The sequence below is a fragment of the Belonocnema kinseyi genome, chromosome 4 (genome assembly GCF_010883055.1).
Source record: "Belonocnema kinseyi isolate 2016_QV_RU_SX_M_011 chromosome 4, B_treatae_v1, whole genome shotgun sequence".
Lineage (NCBI taxonomy): Eukaryota > Metazoa > Arthropoda > Insecta > Hymenoptera > Cynipidae > Belonocnema > Belonocnema kinseyi.
In genome coordinates, this window is record NC_046660.1 from 37,892,131 (window position 1) to 37,904,465 (window position 12,335).

At 25.4% G+C, this 12,335-nt stretch overlaps 1 protein-coding gene and 1 long non-coding RNA gene across 4 annotated transcripts in view; both read right to left on the reverse strand.

Moving 5' to 3' along the window:
• Positions 1 to 5,766, reverse strand: part of LOC117170657 (synaptic vesicle glycoprotein 2B-like) — a 26,605-nt gene extending 20,839 nt beyond the window's left edge. For 2 of the 3 annotated variants that reach the window (XR_004466833.1, XM_033357574.1), the window contains exons 1-3: positions 5,650 to 5,766; positions 3,883 to 3,960; positions 1 to 52 (exon numbers count right to left, since the gene is read on the reverse strand). Coding sequence is in view for 2 of the 3 variants with exons in the window: in XM_033357574.1 (XP_033213465.1) it covers positions 1 to 52; positions 3,883 to 3,960; positions 5,650 to 5,653 (134 nt within the window). In the remaining variant the exon portion in view is untranslated. The remainder of the gene's footprint in view (positions 53 to 3,882; positions 3,961 to 5,649) is intronic. The other variant, XM_033357575.1, reaches the window with a different exon arrangement.
• Positions 5,767 to 6,096: 330 nt separating this feature from the next.
• LOC117170659 overlaps positions 6,097 to 12,335 on the reverse strand; it is a 28,914-nt gene continuing 22,675 nt past the window's right edge. Inside the window, exon 3 of the long non-coding RNA XR_004466834.1 lies at positions 6,097 to 6,495. This is a non-coding gene — a long non-coding RNA (uncharacterized LOC117170659). The remainder of the gene's footprint in view (positions 6,496 to 12,335) is intronic.

Below are 12,335 nucleotides of genomic sequence, written 5' to 3' on the forward strand. Positions count from 1 at the left end.
ACGCTGATTGCATGCTCGAAGTCGGCACCTCCGTCTGCGAGGAAGTCGAGTCCTATAAAAAATATAAACCCATTATTTAGAATTGTAAAAATGTTTTGAAAATTATTATATAAATTTTCGAAAAAGATCCATAGTTTCCAATTTACAATAAAACAGTCAAATATAAAATATAAAAAGTAGAAACTATTTCCAAAATAACATATTTTACTAAAATATTTATCTCACTTTTACAAATTTTTCAAAAAAATTTCAATTAGTTAAAAAATTATATTTTTATTTTGAAATGTTTTTCGGGTCTTCAGAATTTCGATAGTCCACTTGCCGAGCAAGCAGTTCAATTATAGCCTGAACTTCATTTTCGAGCCAAGGTTAATTTTATTCTCACCTTTCGCAATATTTTCAAATTCTTTTGTCGAAAGGTCTGACTCAAAAATTAACTAAGAATTAAAAATTAAATAAATGTCACCTAAAGTCGTTTTCCGAGAAAAAATATGATTTATCATCAGTGGAGCAAATGATCGAGAATAAGTGACATGATTAAATGATTCAGTGATAGAAGTCGATTATCGACCCGACCATGAGAGTCTAAAATAATCAAAATTTTCTCCTAAGGGAATATATACGAAGTTTTTGAAAAACTGGATTTAAATATTTAAATTTTATACAAATTATTATAAAATATTTTGTAATAAAGATATATTTGATGAAAAAATAATATAATGTAGAACATTTATAATGTTTATCATAAAAGATTATACCTTTCTATTGATATTCCAACATATATTTTTAAAAGAAAAAATAATAGTTGCTAAAAAATAACCTGTGTTTTTCCATTTTAGATAACCATTTAAGATTGTGTTTTCCTCATCAGTAATACCTCTTTTCAACAACAGGCCCTACGTTACAAATGCTAGATAAGTCGGTTGTTATTGACTTGTTTTTTAAAACAATTTTTATGACTGAAATCTATTACGAAATATTTTTTATAAAAGTTTATTGAAAGCAAAACATTTCCACAGGAATATTTATTGGTCTCTAAATGAAAATATTTGAAATATAAAAATTGTATTTAATAAAGGGATGACTTAAAAATAAACTATATAATAAACTTAGTGCATAGAAGAAGTTTTCAAAAATTAACTTTCAATGCATCTAAATTTCAAAACGCGATCTTGAAACTATTTCAAAATTCTACAAAATTCACCTTTAATGTGTTAAAAATCAGATTTAAACATTTTAAAGGGCCAATAAATGAAATTTGAGTGTTGTTAAATTTTGAAATTCACAAAAACTTACGAATTGGAATACTTCTAAATTTCTTTTGAATAAATAAGTTTGACAGTTTATAAATATGGAGGAATTAAAAAATAAAAAATATTCCAAATGGATTAAATTCATTCAAATGTGTCTGAATTTAGGACTCAATTATGAAATCCAGGTACAAAGTTAGTCTAATTTTAAAAAGTCAACTTTAAGGTATAAAAATTTTAGGTATTATTTTTCCTTCTAAAATATGAATACAAAATCTATTAAAATATTATGAGATCAATTTACACATATTTTTTTACCACAAATAGCAATTAATTGATAAAGTGTATAGAATCTAATAAGTAAGCAAACTTCAATGAATAAATAAACAAATAATGATAAACAATGTCTTAAAATGATCAAATTCCAATTTACCAATTTAAAAAATCTCTAACCATATAATAAAATGAAATAAAAAAATATATTATCAAAAATAAAAAAGATTGGTAATTTCTAGAACTGGAAAAGGGGTACAGTGTGCCAGAACACCCCACTTTCCTTTTCTAGCTCGAAAAATCACTATTTGATAATTCAAAACATTAATAAACATTTTAAATTTATTAAGGGAACAAAATTCATTAAATGTATCATTTTAATGTCAATTATAACAATTTTTAATTTGTAATTTTATAATATTAAAATAACCAACCTTTGAATATTAAAATTATTCAAAAATTAGTAAAATTCATTAAAATTATTCAAATAAAATAATTCAATACAAAAAATGAATCAAAGAAACTTATGATTATTATTTGTGTTTGTTCAGAAAAATATAAATGTCGTTATAAGAAGTGATATTTTGAAGTGATATTTTGTGATATTATTAATTGTCGATGACAAATATAGTTAACAATTCCTTCAAAAAAATGTTTTCTATTGTGTGAAGAAAATGATTTCTTATTGATATAAAATGTGCTTGGAGGCAAGATAAGAATTGAACTTCTGATTGTTATGTGTAAAAGGATAAACAAATACACAGCTATGGTTATAAGCTTTTGCGCTCTAAATATTAGAAGAAAACTTAGCATTGATATTAGGGCAAATAAATGATGCAATAAGTAGCAAATATTATTAACATCGAAAAAATTCCAGAAGCTTTTCTACGGAAAAAGATATTTTTAAACTCAGAATAATGCGTATTTTAGTTTTATGGACGAAGAAATAAACTTTTTTGTTATAAATTTTGTATTTGTTTATTGATTGGTTTATAACAATCAGAAGCACAATTAATAAGCAAGTGAAATTTTCAAGGTCAATTCGAAAAAACAGTTATCAAATTAAATACATAAAAGTAATTTAATATATTGCAATTTTAATGTTGATTATAGTAATTTTTAATTTTTACTGTTCTATTGTTTAAAAATAAGCAACTGTTAAATATAAAAAATAATTAATTAATTATAGGACTGAATAAAAGTTTATTAATTTTGAATAATAATGAAATATTTTATCGATTAAAATTTCTTTTTATATTAATTCGTTCCGAAGATTTATATTAAAAAATTATAAATTCATTATAATTCCGGTGGAAAATCGAAACATTCAATAAAACAGTTATAGAAAAAAATTCTTAAATTAATTTGGTGTTTTTTGGAAAAATTTCCATTTTTGTAAAAAAAAAAATGTATAAAAGGGATTTTAATTCCGACAAATTACATTTTTATGGTCAACCCCAAAAAATAATTATGAATATGCAAAAAACAGCAATTATTAGTATTTTTTCGAGATAGAAAATTCTTAGAGTGTGACAAAACTTCCCTTTTCAAGCTTGAAAACTTACTATTTTTAAGTAAGATTTTTTTAAAACATTTTCAATTCATTAATTTAAAAAAACGTATTGAACATACTATCATTTTTATGTTACTTATAGCGATTTTTAATCTGTACTATTCTTACATTTAAAAATAGTTGAGTTTTAAATATTAAAATTACTTAAAAATTTGTGAAATTCCTCAAAATAATTGAAATCTATTTATATTCAACATTAATGAAATCTTAGATCAATTCACATTTCTTTCATTTAAATACATTTCTTCTTATTATCTTTCGTTATGAAATTTCCAAAAAAAGTTTTTCTTCAGAAAAATATAAATTTGTTTGAAGAAATTGATCGAAGTAAGTATTAAGTGATTATAACTACGTGAAAAAACCGAAACGTTGAAAACCACAAATGTTTTCTGGTCTGCCCGACTCATATTGAATAATAGATTTCAAGGTTCAATATATCATTAACTATGTAGAAATTAACTCAATTGTATTTATTTATCACGTTCTGTTCCCTCACTTCCCAAGCAATAAATAAAATAAATAAGAAATGGAATGAATAATAAATGAAATAAATGAAATAAATGAAATAAATGAAATAAATGAAATAAATGAAATAAATGAAATAAATGAAATAAATGAAATAAATGAAATAAATGAAATAAATGAAATAAATGAAATAAATGAAATAAATGAAATAAATGAAATAAATGAAATAAATGAAATAAATAAAATAAATGAAATAAATGGAATGAATGAAATAAATAATAAATAGCGAAGGCGAATAAAAAATAGGAAAAAATGTCTTACCCATGACTGAATCCCGTGCTGGTAGCGAAAAGGGAAAAGGGGGAAGGTGTGACGAAACTTTCATCTTGCTTTTTCCAGCTTGAAAAATGACCATTTTAATTTTTTTTAAATGTATAAAAATTCATAATTTAATAATGAAATTCAATTTATTTAAAAGATTTAAATTTTCATGTTCATTATAATAATTTTTACTTTTTGCTATTCTCATGTTTCAATGAATCAATTGTTCAATATTAATATTGAGCAAAATTAGTGAAATTCATTAAAATAATTTAAATATAAACATTAAGATTTGATAGAAGTGAAATCTTTGATCGAATCACATTTATTTCAATATAATACAATTCTTCTTATATTTATTCGTTCTGAAATGAGCTTTGAACAATTTTTTTTGTATTTTCAAAAACATACAAATGTTATTTTGTAAAAATCGATAAACGTGAGAATAAAGTGATTTTAATTTCGTGGAAAAACCAAAACGCTGTACAAAGTCAGTTTTTAAAATTTTTTAAACAAAAATAAAAGTGTCTTTCTTTCTCCATAAATATTAATGAAATAACTCAGGTGGATTTATCACGGCTTGTAATTTTTCGAGCTGGAAAAGGGTTATGGTTGTGACAGAATTTTCACCTTTCCCTTTCCAGCTTAAAAAATTAGCATTGTAAATAAAAACAAATTTGTATAAACATGTATAATTTTTTAATGAAACAAAATTTATAGCAATTTTTTATTTTTGTCATTCTCATATCTTAAATTAAACAAGTTTTAAATATTAAAATTATTCAGCAGTTAATGAAATTCATTAAAGTAGTTTACATTTGCATCTTAATATTAAACATTATTAATGAAACTTTTGATCGATTCATATTTCTTTTAATTTTATGACATTTTTATGTAAACAAATAGTTTGCTTAGTTTTGTGCTTTTTTTTTTAGAAAAATACGAATGTTTTTGTTAAAAGTTGATAAAAGTGAATCTTAAGTGATTATTATTCCGTGAAAAAACCAAAACGTTGTACAAAGTCAGAAGGTGCATTTTTTTTTACAAAAATACAAGTGTTTTTTGTTCTCCTTAAATATTGAGATATTAACTCAAGTGTGTTTATCACATTTTATAATTTTTCGAGCTGGAAAAGGGGTACGGTTGTGACAGAACTTCCACCTTTCCCTTTCCAGCTTAAAAAATTCTAATTTTAAATAAAGACAAATTTGTATAAATATTTATAATTGAATAATTAAAGATAATTTATTGAATGAATTATTATTTTAATGTTCTTGAAAGTAATTTCAAAAATTTATTATTCTTATATTTTAAATTAATAAATTGTTAAGTATTAAAATAATCCAAATCTACATATTAATATTCAATATTATACATTTCTTCTTATATTATTTCGTTCTGACATTTTTATTTAAAAAAACTAAAGTTTAATTAATTTTGCTTTTTTAAAGAAAATTCCAAATATTGCTTTAAAAAGTCGATAAAAGTGATTGTGAATTGATTATAGTTTCGTGAACAAAATGAAAAAGTTGTACAACGTCAGTTATTAAATCTTTTTTTTACAAAAAACGAAATATTTTTTTATCTTCCCCGAGTGATACTGAACAATGGATTTCAAGTTATAATATGTTCTTAAATATTGAGAAATTGACTCAATCGTGCTTATTACGCTTTATTTTCTAACTCGTTAAAATGATAAATAAAATAAATAAAAATTGAAAAAAATGAATTGTGAAGATGGATAAAAATTATAGAGAAATATCTTACCCATGACTGAATCCCGTGGTAGCGGAATGGTGGAAAATGTGTAAAAACGATTTTCTGGTGTCCCCAATCAAGGGGTTGAATAGTCGGCGAAATTTTGTGCGAGTACCTTGATTTCTTCTTCGCCTGTGACTGCACCCTTTGTTCATTGGTGAACAACAATTATCCTCACACTGTTTCTTTATCGCGCAGTAAAATCACAACTCCTGCCGACAATTACCTTTTTCGTTCAGCCTCTGAAAACACCTTTGCTCACTGCTTTCGATAAACTGAGAAGGTGTCTCCGACCGCGATTAATATGGTCTAGCTTTATCACGCTCTTAATCATTCAAGGAGTGGGTGAATTTCTGCTGATTGTGGCAGTAAACGCCATCTCGATAATACTTTTTCCGGTTCTTGCCGCCTGAATCTGATAAGATAGTCAAACTTGGGAGAGAAAAAAACCTTTCATTTGATGAATTATGAATTTCTCACAACAACTGCTATTCAACAACAGGTCCTACGTGAGGCGATAATTTCTAATTCTGTTTGTTCAAGTTACGTTGCTAATTCAAGTCTGTTATACAATTGTGCACTAATAGTAATAAAATTATTTTGTTCATTTCTTTGTTCATTCTTTTGTTAAACTCTACTTAAACTTTTTTTTAGTTTCTAGACCAAAATATGCGCACATTGATGCGTAATGTCAACTGATGTAGAATGTAGAGTTTTAATTTGCATTTATATCAAAACAGCTTGAATGGATGTTCTTTATTCTTCAGTTCATATTTCAAGTTTAAAAGAGATTTTTTTTAAATTTAATTTTTATTCCACTTTCTCTGGACTTCAAACTTCACGAACACCTGTTTTCTAAAAATGTACAATGGCCTTAATTGAACATACGTTTCCGATACTGACTAATGATTATCAAGAAATGAGTTGTTTCGATTAAATCGATAAGCAAAACTAATCAAACAATCATTGGTAGATCTGTGGCATTTTAACATACTTTTCATCAATTTTTGATAGATTCGGCGTTCTTCCTTTAATTAAAATGGGGGTTTCTCTTTATCTTTATTTTCAAGTGCAGACAAGATTTCCGCTTGTCAATAATAAATTTTCTGATTGTCAAGTGGAAGTTAAAAAAAATTGAGCTAATTTCCTCTAGCGGCCTTGATAAAATTGTTTTGATTATTTATGTCTCGCTTTTACGTGGAAGTGATGTTTTTGAAATTATTATCAACTCTAAATCAAAGCTCGATAAATTATCTTAGAAAATTTACTATTCTTATTCTATTTTATAGAACGAAATAAAAAACACGTGCGCTTCGCGCGGAAATTTTTTATTTTTCACACAATTTTTAAATTAAAATATAAAATTAATGTTAACACCGACATTTTGCGTTTTTATTTATTAAACCGGTGTATTTTTGTGCAAAAATACCAGAGAAAAATCTATCATATCCTATTATTGTTCAAATATTGTGCATTTTTTAAAAATATGATGATCTTTTTTGACAATAGAAATCTTAGGCAAAAACACTAGTATAAAAATGAATAAAAAATGTTCAATATTGTAAATGATCTTTTAAACCGGGTTTTTTTGTTTAAATTATCAATTTTGAATTTTATCTTCTTTAAAATGTTATGATTTTTTACTCAAAGTACCAATTTCCGGAATAAATCGCAAACAAAACCAAAAAATGGGAATTAAATAACTGAATGATAATCTAAAAAATAATGATAATATGAAAAATCTTATGATTTCTTTGATTACAAATACACATTTTTGACGCAAAATACTATCTTAATTTATTTTAAAATAGTCAATCTTTTTTAAATCTGTATCGATATTTCCGATGAAAACCCGCTAGCCTAATCTAGAATTGTGAAAAAATGTTAATCTTCTTGAAATCTAATTCTTTTATTAAAAACACCAGTTTCCGGTATAAAACGCCAAACATAATTAAAAATGGTTGAAATGTTGTGAATCTTCTATGAAATCTAATTTGTTTGTAATTAAAAATTTTATTTTCAGTAACTGATTTCCTGTGAAAAACGTAAGTGTAACTTAAAACTGTTAAGAAATGAAAAGTCTTTGAATTAAATTAAATGATTTTTGTTTTGAAATACCAATTTTTTGTGTAAAACGCTAACGTAACCCACAACAGTTAAAAATTATGAATCTTTAAAATCTAATGATATTTTTTAATTTCAAGTTCCAGTAAAAAATATTTTATTTAAATTAATAATTTTTGTTTAAAAGAATCGATCTTTAGTAACATAACCTTAAATTGTGATAAAAATTTTAATATTCTTTGAAATCGATATCGATATTTCCGATGGAAAACAGCTAGTTTGACACAGAATTGTACACAAAATTATTTTCTTTGAAATATAACAATTTTCTAAAATGAAACACCGATTTTACGTGTAAAACGGCAAACATAACCCGAAAATCTATTTTATTCTTCATTTAAATATTACAAAAAAACTAATTTCTTGCGAAAAACGTGAATATAACCTAATACTGTCCAAAAATTGAAAATCTTGTTCGAACTATAATTGTTCTTGTTTTAGAATACCAATTTTTGATGTCAAACACTAACATAACCTGAAATTGTTGAAAAATATTTTCTGTACAACGTATTTCTTATAAGAATCGAGAGTATAACCTAAATTCTTTGAAAATTTGGAAAATTTGGATCGAAGTCTAATGATTTTTGTTTTAAAATACCAACGTTTGGTGTGATATGGTAACGCAGCCTAAAATTATTTTTGAAAAACTATAAAATTTTACAATCTAATGATTTTTGTTTAAAAATTTCGATTTTTGGTTTAGAAAGAAGTTAAAATAACCTGAAATTCTCACATTTAAAAAATCGATATAGATATCTCACTATTATTATTTTACAGTTTCAAAAAAATACCATATTTAAATTTAATGATTTTTGTGCAAAAAAAGTAATTTTAGGTACACCACACGAACACAGACTAAAGTCGATTAGAGTTAAATAAGTCATTTAATAAATTAAATTAAGTCAATAAACAGTTGTATAAAAATTGTGAATATTCTTTGAAATCTAATGATTTTGGTTAAAAATAACTGATTTCCTGTGATATGATTTTCCTAATAGCATTATTTTAAAAATATCAATTTCTGTTCAAAATTACTAACAAAACCGTAAAACATTAATTACTGCAAAAAGCTTATTCTTTGAAATCCAATAATGTATGATTAAAAATATCCTTTTTTTGTAAAACGTTAACATAAAACAAAATTTTTCACCGGACAAAACTAAGATTTTCAGAAATTTTAAGAGTTTTTCAAAACTTTATGATTTTATAAAATATTAAATTAAAAAAAAATGATTTCCTAGCCAAAGAACTAACATAAAACATTTATAATATTTTAAATAAATTATTATATAATGTGAATGTTTAAATTTAACTACGCTATAGTATTTAAGCACAGAAATATTTCTCAATTTGCATAATATTTTCTACGATTTTTCTTATTAAAAGTGATCATTAGTAGATTAAATTTTCAAAATTTTAAATGTAAGATATTAAACCACTTCTATTAATAAAAAATTAATCAGGTTATTAACAATAATGTTTACTACATTTTCAAAACATATGGTAACACCACTTTTTAAAAATTAGGATAGAAAAAAAATTCTTTTCCAGTAAAAGAAAGAAGATTGTCTTGTGGACGGAAGAAAAAGAGACCAAGGTTTTCAGCTCATAATTTGTTTTCAGTGAAGGTTATCAGAAGTTTGAAGACCCGCATACAAATGCAAGGAGAGGTTATATAAATTAGGTTAAAATTTAATCTGTGTAATTTTGAAATTTTCCTCCAACCTTGTGTAAACAAGTTGAGCCCTTAAAAAAAGTAATTCTAGGTCATGAGCCAGTGGAAAGCTTTACTTTTGAGAGTATCGAAAATATTTTCTGATCCAGGTGTTGAATAAATTATGACAATCCTGTACATTTGATGAAAGCAGTAATTATAATAAAATTATAAACTTTGATTATGAGGCTTCTGTCAATATTTTTCAGGAAAGTTGCTTTTTCTACTCATCACAGAGTAATGAGTAAAACTCATCAGGAAAGTGTAATGAAGGAAACTTCGTATCTCAAAATAAATCGTTATCATTGCGCTCTTACTCGACATACATTAAACCGTCAACCAAGTCATTATTTTTCTGATTCAAGAGAATTTGAAATTTATAGTAATAACCGCAAGGAAATGCTGTTTAATAATTACAGTGACAAATAAACAATAATCCATATAAATATTTTGGGAAAAAAAGATTACTCGAAAATAACTTCTTATTTGAATTAGCTTTGTCAAAAAGATGGAATTTATTTTTCAGATTCTTTCAAATTGAACAATTGAAGGAAAAGTAAAAATCCGAGAAGTAAGGGTGATAAAAGTCACACTTTTCATTGTGATAAGCTTCAGAGTGTCGAGTAATTCCAGAAAATTCTATCAGATCTTAATGCAATCTAAGCAGCTTCTTTATTATCTATCTGTATTTGACAACGATTTCCTTGATTCTACATAATATCGCGAGTGCCAATCATCATTGTTTGCATTTTGCAGAAAAACTCTTGATATATTTATTAATAGATGCCAGGTTTGAATATTTTTGATGAGATTCTTTAAAACTGATTTTCATAAAGTAATCAGATAATATTATATTTGTGAGTAACTGAAAAATGCGTCATTTTACTGGACTGATAAGAGATTATTTGTTAAGTCATAAAAATGTTTAAATGTTGGCAACATGTCACCTACTACGTAAAAGGTAGTTAAAAAATAAAAGCGTATTAATTCTGATTTTGAAATCACGTGCTACTCTAATAATGATGCAAGTGAAATTGACTTGTCCTCAAAGGCGTCGGATTTGGCGCCTGTTTGAGTAATTTGAGGTATAAATAATTCTTTACAGATGTTATAAATCAGACACAAGTAGCTGTAACTTATGAGGTGCACACGTGCCAAAATTGTTTGTACTAGCGTATACTATTCCATTTTTATCATTAAAAAAAATGTTTTGTGGTGAAGGGGGTACCACCCTACAGTGGATGACGCAACCTTCAGTGGATAATCATTAATTAAGAGCACAAATTAGAGAAAAATACTTCATTTAAGTTTAAATTTATTAGAACGTATAGTGTTTTGAGTTTTGATCAAATTAAATTATTTTGCACATATTGTTCAATAATTATTATCCACTAGGGTGGGCCAAAAATGCATTGTAAAATTTATTTTCTTCAAATTTTTGCGCATATCGCCCAGAAATTTAATCGAATCTAAAAAAAAATCCATTTTTTTTTTAAATGACATTCAGAGGTGGCGCAAGCCTTGTGAAGTTTAACATGTATTTCCTATAAGAAAAAAGGGCGTTTTTTACATTTTATTCATAATCGCCCATACTGGCGGATTGACTTGAAACTCGAAATTTTAGTTTAAAATTCGCCATAGAGTATGAATAAAATATTGCTTTTTAAATATGAGCCCCATAAGTCTGTTTTATAGGGTCCCAAAAAAACTCATGAGTGTAAAAATGGTTTTTGCGATTTTTTTGTGCTAATTATGATTTTTTTCGTTATTTTATATCCAAATTGTTTTTAATATATAAAATACTACTTTATACTGATAACTAAATATATACATCAATTGTTTAAACAATTTACAATTGTTTCGAGCAGTTTTCTCTTAAAATAGAGATAGAAAGTCGCGGTTTTTTAAAATTGAAATTGTAATGCCCAAATTTTTTTAATGTCGGTTGAGACAAAAATAAAAAATTCTGAATTTTCGAAATCAATACCATGCAAAAAATTTGCATATTGAGGTCCTAAAAAAGTGAAATTATTTTAAATCGATAGATTTGCAGCTTATAGTTATCCGTGCTCGAAACAAAATCTATAAAACATTTGTTGTTTGAAGATTTTTTTAATTTCTTGATTTCCTATTTATTTTTTAGACTCCTGGACGTCAAAAAAGTCTTCTTATTTTTTTCGGATTTTTATCAGCCATTCTCTAAGAGACAATTGCTATTTAATACACACATCTTTTCGAAAAACATGCTTAACACCTGTATAAATACGAGAAGAATTATTTCGGGTACTTGAAAACTTTCCAGAGACGAAATTGCAATAAAAAGTCGCCAAGACCCAGGAATCGATAGTAGAAATACAAAGAACTTAACTATTCGTATTATTTTATGAAAGTATTTGTATGACTTGTGGTTTAAAAAATGGTCTGAGCATTTATGTAGGCTTTTTTAGCATAGAAATACACTAGGAAAATAATCAAAAGACCTAGGAATTAAAAGTGGAAATACAGAAATTTTTTCGAATTTGATATGTTAGTATTTAGTATAATTTTTTCCAGTGTATTTCTATGCTAAAAAACCGGGACCGAATTTGAAAATTTTCTGATAATAAAATTCCCGAATTATAACATTCCCAAACAGTTATATTGCCGAATTGGAAAATTCCCGAATAATAAAATTTCCGAAAAGTTTATAATATTATTGAATTTCGAAAAAACTCGAAATATAAAATTCCTGAACTTGAAAAATAAAATTTTTATGAATATTATTATTATTATTATTACACCATTAAGCCATTTCCCTTTCGGGGTAGGCGTGACTCACTCGGCAGGGGAAAGGAGTAGTGTGTGGAAGGGATAGAGA